The 20,685-nt window shown below is 44.8% G+C and overlaps 1 protein-coding gene across 1 annotated transcript; it reads left to right on the top strand.

Annotated features, from left to right (window-relative positions):
- The first annotated feature begins 1,970 nt into the window (after positions 1 to 1,970).
- PIAS4 (protein inhibitor of activated STAT, 4) lies at positions 1,971 to 17,972 on the top strand. Its single transcript, XM_010181059.1, has 10 exons — positions 1,971 to 2,403; positions 8,236 to 8,320; positions 9,843 to 9,884; positions 10,298 to 10,388; positions 10,717 to 10,845; positions 10,934 to 11,039; positions 14,199 to 14,272; positions 14,433 to 14,593; positions 16,984 to 17,114; positions 17,706 to 17,972. Exons 1-10 carry the CDS (start codon positions 1,971 to 1,973, stop codon positions 17,909 to 17,911), a joined length of 1,458 nt encoding a protein of 485 aa, XP_010179361.1. The 3' UTR covers positions 17,912 to 17,972.
- The last annotated feature ends 2,713 nt before the right edge of the window (positions 17,973 to 20,685 follow it).

The raw sequence follows: 20,685 nt of genomic DNA, 5'->3' as shown, positions 1-20,685 counted from the left end.
CTGTTTCTGCTCAAATCTGGTCATCCTTCTGGGTCTTAAGTCCTTCCACATGTAGGCTGCAGAAGACTGTCAGCTCAAACTCTGCTTTATGTGCCCACAGTCCCAAGTGACCGGTGGTGCAGCAGCAGTGAGGGCAGGAATATCTGTCTGCTGTGCTCCTGTCACCTCCCTGCTACCGCACTGTTGAAGTATTTATACTGTCTTGGTATATTTATTGTTGTAAATATGCTCTTTTTCCTCAGGGTGCCTCTGATAGGACAGTGCACTCTCCATTTTGGAGAAATCTGAGACACAGAAACTAGATTTCTCCAAGATCACACAGGTGCTATCTAGCAAAGCAGTGACATGAATCCACATCTCCTGAATCCTGACTTTCTGATACTTAAACATCCTTTCTCTCCTCTTTAAAGTTATCTTCCTCTTTTTCCTCTCATCAAAGGTATTTTGGGACACCTCACAACTGCCAAAAATTTAAACTACAGCCTGTGACATTTGTGTAACAACTTTTGGGCTTCCAGATTAAATGACACATTTCTCGAAAAAGGAGAAAATAAAATGGCATTTTCTCTGCAGTCTAATTCCCACACACGCAGAAGCAGCTGTTTAAATGTTTCTAGAGCCAGTAGTAGCTTTCTTAATTTAAAATAAATAAATCTATAGCTGCTTTATTCCAGAAAATTATAAGGCTACTATTAACTTTAACAGAAATCTGACTTTTATACCTTTTTGAATTATTATTTAATCCACAAACAAGAGTGAAGTGTAGGTTGCAGAAAAGAGACCTGCTGGGTCTCTGCTTCTGTTTTATTATCTGTGGGACAGCTGGGATTTATTCTTCAATTCCTGTGTTTTCCCCAAGCCAGGAAGGATATCAAGTGAGTATGTGTGGGTATCTGTCAGTTATATTTTCAGGACAGCTTGAATTTTCAAAACCATGTACTTGATAAGCTTGTTTTGCACATGCATTATATTGCTTTGTGGTAAGAGAACTAAAACATCAATCTCATCAGGCTTCAGCAGTAGTTAACAGAAATCATTTCTAGACCTTAGTCTGATGGAAATCTGCCGTATCACGTAGTATAGGCTTTGAGTCTGCTGACGGTTACAGGCCTTTGGAGGTTCCACAGCAGCACAGAAGTAAATTTTAGAAGATGGAGATAGTTGGTTGTTTTTTTTCCTCCTTATCAAAACAGTGAAATGAGTTACACCAAAGTGCAACAGCAAAGGCAGCCGCTGGCTGTGGTCATGGGGGAGTGCTTGGCAAAGCACCCAAATAGAGCTTGGAGGCATTGTTCTCATGGGAACACATTGCTCTCTTTACTAATCTTTTAATATATTTCTGTGGTCTGAAATGCATTTTAGTTTTTTAAAGATCCTGTGTATGTAGGAAAGATTCTGGAGGGGTTTTTGCCCATGTAAATAATATGCAGGTGCACAGTATGAAAGGATTGGTGTCCCCAGTTCACTTAGATGTTGTCTGCCTTCCAGTTCATGTTCATTTTCTTCATTTCCTTTACGCTAATAACATTTTAGATGAAGTTTTTAATGTAGCTCTTGCCCATAGGTGCCTGGAAAGTTTGGGTGCTTTGAGCCTCTGTGCTAAGGGAATTAATGTGCTCTTTCACGTGTGGGGCCTGCTGTTTGAGATGCTTTCCTTTGTGGTCACTCTTGCTTCCAGTCAAACTGTCTTGAGGATGCTTAGCATTTATCACAAATTATTTTTGAGTAATTTGATGGCTCTCATGGTGTTTCTCTGATTTTGGTGATATTTCAGTTGATGGTGTCCCCTGTATTTGCTTTGCTCATACAAGTACCTAAGAAGTGGGATGCTAATCAGGTGATGTGAACAGAAGGTTTCTTATAAGGGATTTTTTTTAGTATTTTGTATTCCAGTTATAGAGTATAGTGCGAACTGATACTTTGTCTTTTTATAACTGTAAGAACATTTTTAATTTTTTATCCCCTAGAACATGGTGATGAGTTTCCGAGTCTCAGATCTTCAGATGTTGCTGGGTTTTGTTGGCAGGAGTAAAAGCGGACTTAAACACGAACTAGTCACCAGAGCATTGCAGTTGGTCCAATTTGACTGCAGCCCTGAAGTTTTCAAGAAAATTAAGGAGCTCTATGAGACTCGCTATGCCAAGAAGAGCTCTGAAGTCGCACAGCCTCAGCCGCAGCAGCACCGCTCTCCCGAAGCACTCTCCATACACTCGTCATACGACCGCGGGAGCACCGTTGCTCGGACTTCTATCTCCACTACTAATATTGACTATCCCGCGCTCTATGGGAAATACCTTAACGGACTGGGAAGGTTGCCACCCAAAGTTGCGAAGCCTGAAGTTCGCCTGGTGAAACTTCCCTTCTACACCACCCTGGATGAACTGTTGAAGCCAACAGAATTAGGTGAGTTTTCAGTACACTGGTGCCTTCATGATGGACTGGGGCTGGGAAAGGTGAACCTAGTTGGAGTGTCAAAAAGGTGACTGTTTTCAAGGGTCTATAACGTTGTGTGACAGAAGGAGAGACTGATTAATGTGGTGGTGGATGCCCTCCTCTCCCGCCTCTCTCTCATACTTGGAATTTAAAGAAGAACATTTATACATGGTTTGTTTGGGTTCTTTTTTCCTTTTCCTTAGAACAGGAACGTGATCACTGAGATGTAAAGCCCATCTTGTTTGGCTTAGTTTTCATATCCTTAGTTGGAAATGCTGCTGTGTTCCAGGTTGCAGTCTTTTGCTGTGAATCATAATCTGTCTTCTGTCCCCGTCGTGGGGCAATATAGTGATGAAAATCTTTCTCGGTTGGTGTCACACCTGTGCTAAGCAAGTGTGCTGGCATATTCTACATGAATGCTATTTTTCAGTGCCTGAAATACATGACCTAAAGCCTCCTATGGATGAAGGAGGGTGGTACACACACCAAACAGTGTTCCTGACTTCTTTTTTTTCTTTGTTTGTCACAGTCATTTGTGTGTGACACTATGTATTTTGAGGGGAAACCAAGAAAACTAGAAGTGCTCTTTTCCCCACCCTGGAGCTAGGAGACTTGATTTTTCATTATTTTAATTCTGAGAAACAAAGAGTATTGTCACAGAGGTTAAATATCATCATATAGTGAAGACAGTGTATACAGAGGAGAAATACCATTGTAGTCTGCTGAGCCATAGTGTCTCAGAGTCAGTGTGGTCATATCAGGCTTCACTACTAAATGAACCTAGAACTTGAAGTTGATCTTTCTTTGCTAAAGAAAATGTTTGATCTTCATGTGGATTGGAGAGGGGAAAAAAAATAATGAAGATACAATTGTGCAGGTACCAAAAAAAATAGGACTAATTCATGATGCTTCTGTAATTTTCATCTTCATTTGGAGGCATTAAATATGTTAACACTGTGACCGTTAAAACAGTCGAGGGGTGACTACCTGTGTGAAGCTGTCTGGGGAATGAGTTCCGTCTGAAATGCAGGGTGGCATTTGTTCATCAGGAACACAAATGTAGTATTTTGAAGGAAAACAATCTTTTAAGGGGTGGAAACATCCAAAGAGAGAAGAGCCTGAATGTACTTTGATTAACAGATTGTGTTAAAAATCGACATTAAATTTTCCACATCAGATCAGAACTCATTAAATTTAGTATCTCGCCTCTGTTAGCTGACACCTCCCTCGGGTCAGCTTGTTCCCTAAAGCATATTTGACTAATTTTCCCTTTTGATGAGAGTGCTTTCTGCTGAATGGTGGGGAATTGGTGGTGAGTAGCTGGCTATGAGCAGATATTCAGTCCTTACTGTCTCAGTCAGCTGCTCAGAACCTAACAATGTCTTCTAGATTCTCGTTTAATTTTCCCAACCTGGTGACCTGAAACTATAATTCCTTCTGTCTATGCCAATGTGAGTAGGGGAGCATTTGTTTCTCTGTAAAACTGGGGTTATTTCAACACTGCCTGGTTATCGTCTGCTCCCTACTGATACCTGGAACAGCTGGGTGATAGAATAACTTTTACATTAGAAGTTATGCTTGTATAGGGCTCTGCTTGGTGTGGAAGGATGATAAAACAAAGCACCCTGAGAAAAATCAAGTTTTTTCTATATGGAAGCTGCACTGATTCATGCTTTGTTGCTCAGTTTTCCCATTCGGTGTTTGAACCAGGCATAAGCTCCTTGTCAACCTCAAACTTGTAACGTGGAAGTACCTGAAAAGGATTTAAGAAACACCTAGCTGCTGTTGTACTTCCCCATTTCCCAAGGCTACAAAAGAGGAATTTGAAGCATATAGCCATGATGGGAGTAGGGGAAACTTAATTTTTATGTTCCAGACTTCAGTTGGAAGCATCTTTCTTAATATAAAGGCTCTTGTCTCTTTGTGATGATTGCCTTGAGATCCAAGGTGAGGTGGGTGATGCGTGACTTGGTCTGTAGACAAGCAGATTCCCTGCAGGACTATCAAATTACTGTTAGACTTGCTGACAGAGGTGGCTTCAGCTAAAAGCAGTTAGATTAGGTCCATTGCAAAGCAGCTAATATTTCGTATTTGGTAACTGCACACACAATTTCAATCAATTTAAGTATTGAGTTTAGCATCTGAGTTATCTCCATGAAAACAGCTCCTGCTGCAGCTTTCTGGTTTGGTCTAAGGATGTCAACATGAAAGAATTCTTCTAATTTACTGAAATCACCCCAATTCTCTTGAGTAGATAAGGCTTAAAATTAAGATTGATCAGATACCTTTCTAGACAGAACGAATACTAATATCTTTCCTGCGTTGTATTGTAAGTGGCTAACAAGGGGAGTATTTATGTGAGCTCTGTAGTGTCTGAGCACCTCACTGATAAGTGTACTTATCCTCTGGCACCTTTTTGGGTAAAAGCAGTGTGAGTATAGGTATTTGACAGTTATAGTGTGCTGTAAGGAATTCTGAATGGTTTGTTGTTGTTCTGAATGTTGGCTATGGCAGCCTGTACTCGCTGCAGATACTGAGGCTTCTGGTCTTCTCCTGGAGACATGCCAAGGGAGAGGTTGCGGTGCGGCTGTGTGAGCAGAAGGCCATGTAGACTGGAAGGTCCTACCATTGTCAGTGCAAACAGGATTTGTTTGATTTTTGTCCTGTTGATAATACCTGCCATGCGGCAGTGATGTTGCTCTTCCGTCATGTGGAAGTAGCAAAGCTGCTGCTCCAGCCCCCTCCTCTGAAGCCGGACTTCAATCGCTGTACACAGGGCCACCAATTTTGTGGCAAAGACGACTACCTTCCCCTGACTGCAGAGCAAATGCTGGGGTGTTGGGCAGTCTCCGAGGTACCTCAGCAAAAGCACACACGCTGGTGTATCCACCTAAACAAACTGCAGGATGCGTTAAAATAAGTGCTCATGAAAATAAAAGGTGCCTTACAGTCAGCTTGCCCTGTCTCCCCAGGCCCCTGTGTGAACACAAATGCCCTCTCTATGGCCAAGGAGGGAGGGGGGAAAAAAGCCCTGTATATTGTGGGCTGTTGCAGGGTGCAGGAATGAGAATGAGGAGTCACAACAAGCTCCTCAGCCCTACAGATGCCTCCTGCCAGCAGCTCTTCTCTGGCCTTTGGGGTCTCCAGCCACAGTGCTGACAATACAATCTCTTTTTTCCTGGGGGTACATAATGCCTTTAGTGAGTATAATAATGAGGAATGTTGCCTTTGAAAACACCAAACCAAACAAAAAATCTCCTTGGTGCAGGGAAACCCTAAACCCTGAAATCACTGTAGTCCATATTTTGGCTGGCATGGTCTGGCCTGCCAGATCGAGAACTGCAGATGAGGTTGGCTTCTCTACACAGGAATCCATTGCAATTACGTTGGGCTTAAGTCTTGAATATGGCTTGCCAAATCCTTTTGGGTTTTGGAAGTTTCATTTCTTGACTCATTCTGAGGGTTGCTGATCAAAATTAGTCTTAAATTGATTTCCTGCTATTGTCAGCTGTTAAAATGAATTGATCCCAGCAGCTGTTGTACAAGTCAAAGAACTGACTTGGGTCCTGAGGCATCTGTCCTGGAGAAAGGATGAAACTCAATTATCTTAAAATATTTAGCTTTAAAAGACCTCTAGGCTTATATTCCAGCACTAAGATTTTGAAGATTTGGGTCTTTATGCAGGTCTGCCTCAGAGTATTTTTCCTTCAGTCTTTAGGTGCAAGGGCTCTTGCACTTTCTTCAAGCATCCAGTTCCAATTGCCGTTGGCAGCAAGGTTCATGTGGACACATCGTGAGTCTGTTTAGCAGTCTACTATCTTCCTGGTTTTTGTTTTCCCTTCAGCTCTGTCTTGTCCAGGTAACATTAGAGTGCTTTGCATGACTCTTCAGCAACTTTCTGTGAGTGCAGTTGAGAAGTACCCCTCAATGCTTGCCTGGAAAAGGATCTTCCACAGTGAGAAATAAAGAAAATGGGGAGCATATCCTGCCACTGCTCATTTCTTTTACTTCACGCACAAAGAGAAGAGTTGTTAACTAAGCAGCTGTAGAGAAACATAGGCAGTTTACTATTTTTTGTTTTCCTGTACCAAACTGCGTTGCCCATCGATAGCTGGGGGCTGCTGTGTGAACTCACCACCGTATCCCGTACATGGTAGCAGTGGGCTCTCGGCCTTGGCCCAGCACTCGCTTCTGGTGCTGTCAGCAACGATTTGGTGTGTTGCAGAAGTGAGCAGATTACTTGTTCTGAAATTCAATAGCGTGCTGGGTTTGATGCTAGAAAATTTTACTGGAGAGGTGAGAGCAGATTTTTTTGGATACTTCACAGGGTCTGACTTCTGTTGCTGACGGCATCCTCTGATGGTGCCAGTCTGTGCTGTGGGCAGCCTGCCTTTGGCAGCCAGGCCTTCTTTTTTGTAAAGGAAGGGTGAGCTGATAGAAATGCAAAATACAACATGAATGATGACTCAGTTTTCCTTATCAGGTTTGCTTTGTCTTTGTGTAGCTGAACAGTCAGGAAGACTGTGTGTCTATAGACAGTTATTGAAGCAATAACATTAAAAACATTTTTTGTTGTTCTTATTCATTGCTTTCTAAAAATAACAGTCCTTATGAATGCTTTACTTCTCGATATATTGTTTTGGTCAGAAGACTTTTGGATAGAAACTGGAACTAAATTAAAAATTCATAAAGATACCTTTATTTTATTTTATTTCATAATTTCTGAAAGCCTTTTTTGCGTTTCTGAAGCTGAATTACCAAATGGAGGTATCCGTAGTCAGTGAACCGAATTGTCGCTGTGTCTTCCAAGCTCTTGGAGCTGCTGAGGTTTTATTCTTCCTTCATCTCATCTTATTCATACTCAGTAAAGCACAATCTTCTACTTTTCAAATTTGGGTATATTAGCTTTGAATAAAGTAGCAATTCGTGTGATTCAAAGAAACAAAAATCCAATTCTTGCTAAAAAGAAAATAAAAAGGCTGTTTTATCACTTCCTGTTCTTTCTGTTCATCCTTTGCCTTTCACCAGCTCAGGGCCTCAATTTCAGTTGGAAACATGTCCTGGTAATAAAACTTGTTAACATGTTTGAATTTAATAAAAGGTACTAAGTGTAAGTTATAACGTAAGGTTCCCCTATCTGAAGCTTCATTTTAGCCATGTTGAGTGCATTTGATCTTAAAATCGTGAATGCATAAAAGGCCAATTAATGCCGAGTTCTCGGTTGCCTCTGAGAATAGGGTGCTATAACACCCTACTGTAACTGCACCCTCAAGGTCATGTGTTTGTAAGTCATGTTTTGCCTCTTACAGCTACTTTTGTGATGCTTTTTTATTATCTAAGCTGGTCTTTGTAGTTGTTGTTTCCTTTCTTTTCCAGAATGGATCTGACCAGTCTGGTGGTTTCATGCTTTCATGTGATGCATAGGTCTCTTCTTATGCTTCTTTGAGTTCTGATCTCCACTCTGTGATGCCACTTATGGTTTGTTCTTATATGAACACGTGATTGTTGGGTTATTGATTGTCTGAGGGGAGGAAAATAGAAGAAAAAAAACCCCAGGTCTGAATCCAGTGTGTGCTCACAGTGTGCTAACTAGTGAAACAGGCAAGCAATAAATGAGCAAAGCTGTAATCAACAGTAGATTTACCAAAATGCACAATGGCTGGAGTTCTTGTGCAGCTGTATGGGAGAAAACAAGACTCAGAAGTAAACATAGTTCTGAACATAAAAAAAAAATCACCTTGTGCTTAGCAATGTAGGAGCTATTGTCAGTTTGATGTACAGTCTTTTTTTTTCTCTCTTCAGTTCCACAGAATAATGAGAAGCTTCAGGAAAGTCCGTGCATTTTTGCATTGACAGCAAGACAAGTGGAGTTGATCAGAAATTCCAGGTACTTCTCATTGTGTATCAACAGCTCAAGGAAACACAGCTATATAATTCCCCTGTGCTCCCTCTCTGTGGAAGCTTTTCTTCTCTGCAAGGAAACGCAGTTTGTTTGAGGACGTTTTGAGACAGGCTACTTTTCAAGTAAAGCAAATAGCTTTGGAGATGGTGGGAGATGCTGTTTTACCCATCTTAAGTCCCTAAATTTCACTTCTGCTCCTCTAATCTTGCTTTTGAATAGTACGTTTGGGCAGGAAAAGTGGTATGAAATTGTTGATGACCTAAATTCTCTGTTGAGCTCGTGTTGTGAATATCTGCAGATTTTTCTTTGCATGAAAGGTTCAAAAGCTATACATGTAACACTCTTTGCATCTGAAAGAAAGCTTCCTTGTCGGAAAGGATGCTATAGTAACCGCATAAGAAAACATCTTGTGCCGATTAGGATTTACCCTGACCTCTGTCGTGTTGCAACTTTGCATCAAACAATGAAACGCCTGAGAGATGTCAGAGCAGGCAGGAAGGCTCCCTCTTCTGCTGACCTGCTCCCTTGGTCCGTGCTGCCTTGAAAGGACAATGATGCAGAAGAGGTCCTCCAAACTAAGCACAAAACCTTTAAATATTTCTCTTTATGGTAAAATTATACTGTTGTTATAGATTTGAAGAGTCATAATGTTTCTTGGCTATCCAGTGCCTGGTTACTGTTGTGATCCCAGGAGGTCAACAGAAGCAGTGCAGGGGAAGCTGTTTGAAGACTTAACAGAAAGGAAATGATGTACTGCAGGAGTCTTAAAGGGTGATAGAAGACTGCATGTGTTGTAGCTGGTTCTCGATGCTCTTTTCTCCACATTTTCAGATTTGTGAGGGAAATTTTCCGTCAGTTAACGCAACTTAAGTATTTCACAGGAGGGGTTTCAGCAGGTCCATCTTCTGCCACTGCTTGTGGGCGGCATCCAGATGTTTCCCCCAGATCTAAAACTGCCACATCAGCTCCTGTCCGTCAGCTGAACTGACCCAACCCCAAAATCAAAACACTTCTACTGAAACACTGAATTGGAATGTGAAACACTTTCAGAGGCAGAACAAGACTGATTTTGGGGTCTTACCTAACGCCTTGCATCCTGTGCAGAAATTAGAGAATGTTTTACGTCTTATGTTTACAACTCAGCAAAAGGATGCCAGGGAAATGGATATCTTTCACCCAACGCTTCTACGGTTTTGAAAACCCAGAGAAAGGCTGTAGAATGGTGCATTGGGGGAAAAAATAATTACAGCGCTGCTTATATTTGCAAAGGGAATTGTACAATTTAAATAAAATTCTGTGAAGTGATTCTTTAAAGGTTTATTTAAAAAAAAGCAAAAACAAACACAAAAAACCATACTAAAACTCTTGAGTCTGGCAAAAGCGACAGCTGATTTTGGTGGTTTTGGGGTTCTTTTTTGTATGGTTTTGTTTAGGGTTTTTTGGTTGTTTGGGGTTTTTTTCCCCACATCATTAATCTGAAGTTTCTGTTTCTTCTTTAATTTACTAGGGAGTTGCAACCCGGTGTGAAATCAGTTCAGGTTGTGCTAAGGTATGTCTGAGCATGGGGTTGATTTAACATCAGGTTCAGAACGGGGGAGGAGGGAGCACACGACCAAAAATATATTAACTTTCAATGTAGTTTTCATAGCTACAGAGAGAACTTACAGTAAGTTGTTTGTTCATGTGCCTAACGCAGGCATCTTAAATTCTACTTTCTAACCTCTTCCTACACCTACTGCTTGAGTTAGTGCTGCAGTAGAAAACAGCAGCGTCTCAGATTTTGCTGCCCAGGTATTGAGCCTGCATCCGATCTGGGAGAGCCAAGTGGGACTGGCTTTGCTTTGGCCAGATGAGGGAGCATGGGTTGGTGTGGTGATGGTTTGCTGCAGCAGCTGATGATGTGCAGAGAGCTTTGAGCATGCAGACAGCGTGGGGATATTGAGACGTGTTGTTTCTTTACAGAATCTGTTACACGGACACTAGTTCTCCTCAGGAGGATCAGTACCCTCCGAACATTGCAGTGAAAGTGAACCATAGTTACTGCTCAGTGCCGGTAAGTCACCTCAGTGTGACACTGCAACTTTGGAAGGACTTGTGTGATTTAGAAGGAAATCGGTTTCCTGATGGATGCAGTCAAGAAGCCAGAGCATCAAAGTACACTGCTTAGTTTTAAGCTAATTTTCTAATGGATTAACTATGCTGTTAATAAACTGTTCTTGTAAAAAGACTTGCTTGGTCTGACTGTTCACCTCCCTTCTTTCCCCCCTGCCCTTGAAAACTGTGGGTGAGTAGAATTTAGTGAAGCTGGTGAACGGATGTACCCACATAGAAGCATCTTCAGTAAAATATATATTTTTATATATTTAATCTTTCCGTCTTAGGGCTACTATCCATCAAACAAACCTGGAGTGGAACCTAAAAGGCCCTGTCGTCCCATCAACCTCACCCACCTCATGTACTTGTCTGCAGCAACCAATCGCATCACCGTTACCTGGGGGAATTACGGGAAGGTACGTGCCAAAAAAAAATTGCACAACACTGCGCAAACGAGTGCAGAAGAGCAGCCTCACTCATCCTTTCCTTCCCTTCTCTCATTAGAGCTATTCCGTGGGGCTGTACTTAGTGCGGCAGATGACCTCAGCAGAGCTGCTGCAGAGGTTGAAAACTATTGGGATCAAACATCCAGAACTCTGCAAAGCACTTGGTGAGTATATCTGCTTATGAGGTGGCTCGGGGAGGTCTGCCGTATGCCTGCAGACTGCAGCATTCCAGAAATACACTTGGGAACAGCTGCCAAGTTTTATACAATTTCTTTCCTCTGGTTGTATTAAAAAAAAAACCCAACAACCCACGCTTTTTATTTGAACAGACTTGCTGAGCTGTATGTCAGTCGTGTGAAATTGCCCCAAATCTGTGTGCAAGTGCAGCACTTCTGCAGCGCGTGTTTCCCGTGGCTCTGCAGAAGCTCTGAATCACTTTAGTTGGATTTAGAATTTGTCCCCAGGTCGTATCGTGGTGAGTGCCGCTGAGGGCCAGTGTCGTTCTGATGCGAATGGCTTCATGCCTTCACCTGAGTAATTATGAGCTGATGAACATTACTGCAGCACCTCGGCCTTGACCCGCACTATTTCCAAAGGAGGTTTCTGGAGCAAGGGATCCTGGTGAAAATGTCCTGCTGCCCCAAACCCTGTGAATCCTGGGGGCTGGCAGTGGGATTTCACCACCAGCACTTTCATATGCGTTGAGAGCTTCAGAGAAGATGATCCCAAGAGATGCTTATCCTAGACCACTCAGGTAAATCATCATGGTATGAGGCAAATGCAAAACATTAAGAATGAGGGGAAATTGTCTTTCCAAGGTGGAATCTGACTTGCAGCTCATGAGAGTCCGGAGGATTTCCAGTTATTTAATGTTACTAGTTAGTTCGTGGTGGTCTTTCAGACATACTGTTCAGATCATGGACAGCTCTTACTGAGTAGCCTTGAAGATAGATTGAATTCACAGGGGAGATGATGATTTCGGGCATGTCCAGTCTTCAGATGCCTGCTGCACGTTGTGGCACGTGCTGCTGCTTCTGCCAGACTTTTTGATCTTTGTGTTAAGTGCAGCATTTCTGCAGCAGATGCCAAATGCTTGTAGACCTGTGTGCCACACCAAATAGTGTCCATGGCAGTCTGGATCATACTGGGCCACTCTGACAGCCAGCACTTATCCACTGACATAAGAAATGAACATTTCTGTTTGTTAAATATCCACCGTTCTCAGAAGCCCATGGCACTGGTTGTGCTCCTTTTATTGCTGTTCACCAGAAACTTAACTGACCTGAGCAGAGGCTGGCTTTTGAGTTGCCCTAAACTGTAGAGGATCCTCTCATTCCTCTCTGCCACTTCTTGAAACCAGGCTCAGCAGTGTGTGCTGTTCGCTTTATAGAGAGCACTTGCAGGATGGCCTCTCAAGCCAAGAGTGGCAGGCAGAGCTGCTGAAATCAGATTTCTTGCTTTTTCCACTCTGTAACAAGCATGTGCTTTCAGTTCTTCTGAGTTAGATAACTAGCAGCTTTGGCTGGACCTTGGGGCAGAGATGAGTTGCATTTGGTCATCTTAAATTTAACCAAATAGGGATGTTGTCTTGTTTCTGTTCTTTTGGCCTGTTACTGCTTGAAAGTTGTTTGGACATCTGAAACTGGCAAGCACAAGCAGCTTGTAAACTTTGCTTTTATAGCTCTGGTCTGTTCTGCAAGCAATTCTGCGTCATTTGCATTGCAGTATCCCTCACTAAAGCCACCCTTTGACTCTGGTTGCATTTCAGCGCTGACTCATCTTCCTTTGCATATGCTTCTGTTGACTTTAGTATAGGAACATTGTCTGAAAACAGAGATGCTTACATACATGACTGTGGGTCCAAAAGGAGTCTTAAAGCAGCCTGATTCTACTCAAGAGGTCCTAGAAAATGCCCATTTTTCCTTCTCATGAATTATCATAACTGATACACGGAGAACGCTCTTACAAAGAACTTTACGAAAAATTAAGCTTGGATGAAAAGTCTCCTAATGTGAAGAAGACACCACCAAATCTTGTAATCTCATGGGAATTTCACATCTGAGAAGTCACTCTAATTAGAGCTGTGTGTTGGAAAACTGTGTGTAGCTTCGTTGTCTGGAGGCATCTTGTTATGATCTGAAAAGGTCAAAATAAATGGTTGACTTGCTTCAAAGAAAAATGGTGATGGAAGTGTCAAAAGCCTTTCCAGACAGCAGTGTTATCAGCAGCTGCTCTTCAGGAGTTGGACAGCAGTTTGAAGCTAATTTTCTACGTTAATTCCATACCTCGTTGCAGGACCTGCACGTGTGGGACTGCACACTTGCCGTGCTCTTTGATTTACCTGCAGCTCCCCTGGGTTTTCCTTTCAGGCTGCAGCAGCAGGGGCTCTGCAGGATTCTCTCCCTCCTTTCCTAACATCTTATTCTTTCCGAATATATGTTGGATTGCTGCTTGTGACTGTTTTTGCATGGCTGCCTTGCTCTTTGAGCTGTCTGCCCTGCTACCTCTGGGTCTGCTTGCAGTTCCTGTGAAACCTGGAATAAACGAGCTGGCCAGCACCTAAGCTGAAGAGTTACAGCCCAGTAACACTAAGAGAAGGCTCCTTTATTTGATAGGGAAATTATGGAATGTGGTTTCCTGTCAGTACGAGTGCATCCCGTATTTGCTTACTTCTGGAGTGACTTTCTCGGAATTTCAAGGGGCAGGGGGAGGCAGTTAACCCTGTCCTATTGCCACTGATCTCAGAAGGGAATAAAATCCATCATGCCTGTGCAAATGACCAGATAAGCCTAAAGTAACTTCATTCCAGAAGTCTTGCCATGTGCTAGAGTTTTCCCTCACTATGGAAAGTCCAGGTATGTGGGTCGCTTAGGCCCCTCTGAAGTGAGTTACCTTTGTCCCAGCACTTAGTGAACTGAGTCCACTCAGTCTCCTTCATTTACTCTGCCTGGATGAGAGGCAGAGGGATGAGATGCTGTTTGGCTGGGAGACCTGGCTCATTGGGAAGGAGAATCTGTAAGAAAATGTGAGCTTTCTCAGCCAATAACTGCTCCAGCTGGCCTGTAAGCCACGAGCTGCCTCATCATGCACCTGGTTTTTGGCTAGCCAAGCAGCGTCTCTACTGAGCTCTGCAGGTTGCACAAGCCTGGTTGAATACAACGACTTTCTGTCTTCCATGTCCTCTCTTCCTGACTGGCAGAGGTGGTCACTTGTGGGGAAAATGACTCATCCACAGCCAAGGGCTGTCCATGAGCTGCTCGACCTGTGCTATGTGTTCCTTCCAAGGTTTAAGTTAAATTTTGTGTTCTCTACTCCTACTGCAGTAAAAGAGAAGCTACGCTTGGATCCAGACAGTGAAATTGCCACTACAGGTGTTCGTGTCTCTCTTATCTGTCCGGTAAGTCTTTGCGATATATTTTAGGCTGCTTTTATCAAGAAACCCTGTTCTGCTGCCAGACCAGCTTTGCAAGCTAATGAAGCTTTTTGCTTAGGAGGAGACGTGTCTGGTGATGGATTGGTGTGTTTTATTGCTGATCTTCTGCTCTTTGATTCAACAGCTAGTGAAGATGCGGCTGTCTGTCCCGTGCCGAGCAGAGACATGTGCACATCTGCAGTGCTTCGATGCAGTCTTCTACCTACAGATGAATGAGAAAAAGCCCACATGGATGTGTCCTGTGTGTGACAAACCAGCACCCTATGACCAGCTAATAATTGATGGGTGAGCACATACACTTCTCTATCCTCAACCCCTTTCTTTTTCTCTGCTGGATCCGGCACCTTGTCTTCTGGTCTCTGCATCTGTTTGAAGTTCACCTTGAAACAGAGTTGAAGCTTATTCTACTGGTGCATAATATTCTGATTTAGTTGTCTTGGTGTGTTAGAGCCAGGCTTGACTGCTTGCCTGCCCTTCTTAATTTTTGGATTGGACTATAAACTGTTTTGAGACTCATGCATTTACTGCTTCACTCTTCTCATCAGGCTGGTGAACCCGCACAACTAGCTGCCTTGGTTGACCAATACCATGCTGCGTGAAATAAACCACTTCATAAGCACCCAATAAGGTGATTTTTTTACAGGAAACATCTTCCTGTTTTCTTGTTGGAGTGAGGCACTCCTCAGCTCACAAGCAATTCTTGGCGTGCTGTAAATTTGATTAGTGTTTTTTTTCTGTCGGCTATTAAACAGAATGTCCTGCAACATACAGACTCCAAGATAGTCCTACATGCAAACTGCAGCAGGAGCTAGGCTGACAGCAGAGGCCACCTGAGGCAAGCCAGAAAGCTGGTGATGATACTTGTCAGCTCCAGAAACATGGGTTCCAGAGGCTATCTCTAGAGACAAGCGCAATAAAGTGCCTGGCATATTTCCAGGAGCAAAGGAAGGAACAAGGGAGTGAATTAATGGGAACAGTAATCTCCACCCACCCCTCAGATGGTTGCCTCAAAATGCAGGGAGCCTGTTTTTATGGGCTGGGACCACTGACATCCGCAGTGGTGTTTGCCAAGCCAAGAGCAATCCTGAGGGCTCGTGGAGCAAGATGCACAATCCTTGGCTTCTGGAAAACGATCTCCACCCTCATGGCTTGTATAATTGGCCTCTACTGCAGATTCCCTCAAAAGTAAGAGTAGTGAGAAATCTTTCGGGAGCATCCTGCTCCCTTGGCACACAAGGCGGAGAAGTGAGCAGACGAGTCTCAGCCTGGGTGGTGCGCTCCCAGGGCCAGGGTGATCACGTTGTGAGCATTGCTGCGTTTCTAGGTACTGATTTGATCCAGGAGTTGCGGCTTTTTAGACAGTCTGAGGCAGCCTAGGCATAGATAACCTGTTTGCTTTGTCCTCTGGCCAACACCAACAGGAAAATCCAGTTCCTTTGAGATCTGTAACATGGCTGCTGAGACTGAAGGGGAAGGTACGAGGGCTTGTGGAACCTCCACAGATCAGCAATGCTCACGTCCCTCCAGGACGAGGAGGAGGTGGTCGCTGGTGAAGGCTCAGCAGATTTCTTTGTCTCTGCTCTGCAGTGCTCAGGACTGGGTTTCAGTGCCAGTTCTATTGGATGAAGGTGATCTGCAGCTCTCCCTGAAAGCCGGAGGGAACCTGGCAGTCACAGCTGGATGTTGTTAGTCAAAAACGAGGCGTAGGCTCCTGAGGAGGTGGTTGATTGGCCAAGTCTAAGATCCTCTGGGCCTTGTCAGCTTTTTTTGGTGGTTGCTCTGTGCTGGGTGACAGGACCGGCTGTGGAAACCCATTTCCCACTTGAGCTGGGAAGTTTCTGCTTTCTCCCGACAATGTGCCATGAATAGTTTTCCTGAGCTCGTAAAACTTCTGCCATTAGCTCCCCTTTATGCTGAATGGAAATGCTCAAATCTGGAAGTGAATAAGGCCTTGCAGAACAGTGATTCCAGTAGCGTGTGCAAAAAACATAGGCAGATGGTGGGATGTATCGGAGTAAAGCGAGTACCCAGTTTGAGACACAGGGAGCCAGAGTAAGGACCCCCTTGGTCAGTGTCTCTGCAAGGAGAGACTGCTGACAGCAGGGTATCTGCACGGGGTCTATTTTCAGTTGGAAACATGTTTTGGGGTTGGTTTTTTTAATATTCAAGGAGGCTGCATGTATTGTTTTGGTGGCTGCTGTGGAGGCTTTGGGAAACCGAAGCAGGAAGGGAGAGAAATGCTGCTTGTAGGATTGCATATTTCCTGATGTCCTGGGATGTTTTGTCCTTTGCTGTGGTGTGAGAGTACCTGCACCAGCCCTGGCATGGCTCTAGATGGGGCACCAGGTGTCTGTCTGGACGTGGTACCACAAACTTGGGAAACTGGGTGAAGAGGCAAGACTGTCTTCTAATTGCACGTAATTAAAACATTAGTTCATGGTTTAGGTACATTGTCAGAAAGGACTGGGATGGTTTGCACTGTCAGAACCTGTACCTGTTTTATGGGAAATAAAACCAGCACTTGACTGCAAGGGCTGTCTGTTTGGCAGCTTTCTAACACTTAATTCCTTTTAAATTTAGGGCTGTTTAAGGTGAAGATCCAGGTTGATGGCCCTTCACTAAGTGGGTCCTGCTGATTGCCTCAAGCTTAACAAATGACTCTTTTCTCCCTCCAGGCTCCTGTCAAAGATCCTGACAGAATGTGAAGATGCAGATGAAATAGAGTACCTGGTGGATGGCTCCTGGTGTCCCATCAGAGCTGAGAAAGAGAGGAGCTGCAGCCCTCAATGTCCAATATTGGTTCTAGGTGAGTATCCCTGGGGCTGAAGATTTGAAATCGCTGTAGGAAATGTGCATAGATGGCAAAACTAGTTCCCCAACTGGCTTGAGAAAAGCTGTGTGGTGCCTTATCGAGTTTGTTTCTCAGAGAGCTTCCTCCAGGTAGCACCTTTGTTATCAGCCTCCCCAGAAATGAACAGCATCGTCAGGGTGCATCGCAGCCTGCAGAGGAGGGCCCGCAGGTTTGTGGTACCGGCTCTTTTTATTTTTTTTAGGCGGTTGCTTGAATGGGGTTTGTTTCGTGCACCCTTTGCCTTTGAGACTGGACATGAGGAAACATTTCTTTACAGAGAGGATGATCACACACTGGAACAGGCTTCCTCGAGAGGTGGTCAATGCCCCAAGCCTCTCGGTGTTTAAGAGGTGTTTGGGCAGTGTCCTTAAGAACAGCTTTAGCTTTTGGTCAGGCAGCTGGAGATGATCCTTGTAGGTCCCTTCCAACTGAAATTATTTTAGTCTAAGTACCACAGAGCCTTGAGAGACCCAGAGCATCGGAGCATCCTCACAACTGGCCATGAAGTATCTCAATTAATCCTCTCTCTTCTCCCTCCTCTTCCAGGTTCTTCAGATGTGAATGGGCTCTTGCCCACTCCGAACGGCAACAGTGAGAACGGCAAAGCCACTGCTGACGTTGTGGATTTAACACTGGACAGCTCATCATCGGAGGAAGAGGAGGAGGAAGATGAGGAAGAAGATGACGATGATGAGGGACCCCAACCAAAACGACGCTGCTCTTACGAGAAAGGTTTAGTTTCTGCCTGCTGACTGCGGAAGCAGCTCTCAATCTCAGAACGGACAGACTTGAATACTCTGGTGCTTATAAAACTGGAGGAGAGGGAGAGCATCCTCTCCCACCTCATCTCCCTTCCTCCCTGATCTCCTTTGACTTTCCTATTCCAAATTAGTCATTAAAACGTGAGAAAAAAGGAAAAAAAAAAAAACACAAACAAGAAATGAAAAACAAACCATTGAGCTGCTTCTTGGTTGGAAAACGACCCCACTCAAAGCCTGACCCTGAACTGGAGTCTGAAGTAAGGAAAGTGTCTTAAGCCGGGCAGTCAGAATGCACCGCTCGCTGGGCTCTGCTGCCCTTCTCCAGGACGGTTTGAACGGGTGGAGCTCACCTGCAGATCTACAGGACATCAACTCCCGTACATCTCCAAAGCTGTGTGCATTTTTATTGTCTTGTTAAATAACCATTCCTTAAGTAATCTCAAGTTTTTTGCTGGATGTGTGAGTCCGGGGTTGGGGAGGGGCAGGGGAGGGGAAGCAGGGGAAGAGGAGAGGGATGGGAGGGGGGAGAGGGAGGTTTGTATAACCCAGCAAGCATAGAAGGGATTTTTAGGGGTGGGGATGGGGGGGGCACGGGGTGGAAGGGAAGAGACATACGGTTGGAATCGCACTGTTCTAGATAGGAGCTCCAGCAGCTCTGCACCTCATGTAAAGAGACACGTTTTGAATCTTTTAACCTAACCCGAAGGTAACGTAGAAAATTGTGCGTAGTGAATCGTTTTAGTTGAGCAGAAGCCATGGGGAGGGTGGGGAGGGCTCGAACCACAAACCTGTTGTATTTTTGAAGTGCAATAACTTGGTGTTTTTGAAGACTTAAAAGGGCTGCGCATTCCCTTTATTTTGAGAAGGCTTTGTTTCTGGAGGCGGTGGCAGTGACCTGCAGGACAGCTGGAACCTGGCACGTGAGGAGGAGCGGGCTGGGGGGCGAGGGATGCTTGGGCCTTCGAGAAAATGCCAGGTGGGGGAATCTCAGTTTCTAGCCAACTACCTCGGTAAACTCCAATTCAGGTTTCTTTCAGTCACGAACCAGCGTGCGGCCCGGCACCGGCGCTGCTGGCGGCACTGTTGGCAGGGTGTTGAGGACAGAGCCGAGGGACGCTGCGTGGAGCCCCGCGACCGCGCGTTGACAGCCTCTGGACTTTCCACTTCTCTGTTCAAGACTTTGGTCCCAGACCCAAAGCTACTGCTATGCTCTTGATGGCAAAATGTTGTTGCTTTTTGAGTTTCCAAATGGTAACCTTTTTGACTTTGTCGTAGAGAATTTTTGTAATTAACTTTGCTTAAGCAGCTCTGCTGTTCCCACTTTAACGCCGCTCAACTCCAGTTTTGCTGTGGACCTCGCTGGCTTTTCTCGTCTGTAGATGAGAACAGACACTGCAAGGAAGCTGGCCTGTGCCTCTGCCCCTGGCCGTGCCCACGGGACGGGTGGCAAGCGGCAGCGATGCCCCCGTGCCCCACGTGAGGGACATCGCTGCAGCCAGGGCCACCTGATGAGCAGCGCCCAGCACCGCTGCACCCAGACCCCCTGAGCTCTGGGTGAGGGGCGCTTGGTGTCGTTGGGCCATCCCTGCACCCCAAATCCTCCTCCTTCCCTTTGGCATCGCCTCCTTGAGGCGTTGGAAGGGGGCAAGGGCAGTGAAATGGCAGAACCAAAATGATGGCTCTTTCCAAAGTGATCACCCTCTGTTTGAGGAAAACCGAGCACGGCCCCTCTTGCATCTACAGAACAGCCACCGAGGTCCACCCAGACGGTTTTAAATCTTTGTTAGTGACTTGCCCAAAAGCATCTTGGAAGAAAGCAAAGATTTATCTAAATGCTGTTGAGCACGAAGCCAGGACCTGGCACATTTGGAGGTTTCCTCTCCGAATTCTCCCCTGTCCCCCTCTGCCAGGTGGGATCCCCAAATCCCCTGCCCAGCCCGGGAGGGCTCTGGGCTCCACATCCCACTGTGGCCATGGGCAGGGGGAGCGTCCGCTGCTCCCAGCCCTTCCTGCCCAGCTCTGATTTGTCTTGGCAAATACAAACCTGAAGGCAAAATTGGGGAAGGGAGGGGATGAACAAACCCCGCTGCTTTCTCCCCATGCCACGGGCCGGGGGGAGCGGGCAGGGACGCGGCCGCTTCTCACTTTGCTCTTCTGCGGTTTCCAGTCTTGCTCCCGCAGAGAAACTCGGATTTGGACAACGTGAGCTTTGCTTTTCCTTCTCTGGTTTTTTCCTGTTTGCGTGTAAGCAATATGTTTTCAGGTTCAAATGGGGGCGGGGGTGGGAAGGGGAATTAAAACAACAAAAAATAAAAATAAAAACAAACCTGGGTAGAGCTCCAAAATTCAGTTTTACTGTATAAAGTTCTGTGGTTCGTGTCCCTGGCTGCACAGTAGCTTTAGAGTCCAGTTTTTTCTAATATTTGTATTCTAATTTAATTGCTTTTAAATTTTCCAGGCCAAGCCACTGTTTGGAAACATCATGCTTCTGTTACTGCTTTCTGTTTGAGTTGGCCAGCTCTTCCTGTACATATGTTTTTTCTTATATCCCGTTTCTTTCTTTTTTTTGTAAAGAGAAGAGAAAAAAACAAAAAGAAAATTATTTTTCTTTCCCTCAGTACACATTCTTCAAAGTTCAAATTATAGTGTTTGTTAAATAAAAAGAAAGATTTACATTTAATGCAGTGTTGCCTTGTTGGGATTTCTCACCTCAACACTGAGCTGGGGCTGGGGGGCGAGGATGGAGCAGGAGGGTCCATGGGGTC

Source organism: Mesitornis unicolor, unplaced genomic scaffold (assembly GCF_000695765.1).
Source record: "Mesitornis unicolor isolate BGI_N332 unplaced genomic scaffold, ASM69576v1 scaffold30583, whole genome shotgun sequence".
Taxonomy (NCBI): domain Eukaryota; kingdom Metazoa; phylum Chordata; class Aves; order Mesitornithiformes; family Mesitornithidae; genus Mesitornis; species Mesitornis unicolor.
Note: the sequence above shows the minus strand (reverse complement) of the source record. Positions and strands in the feature narration are given on the sequence as shown.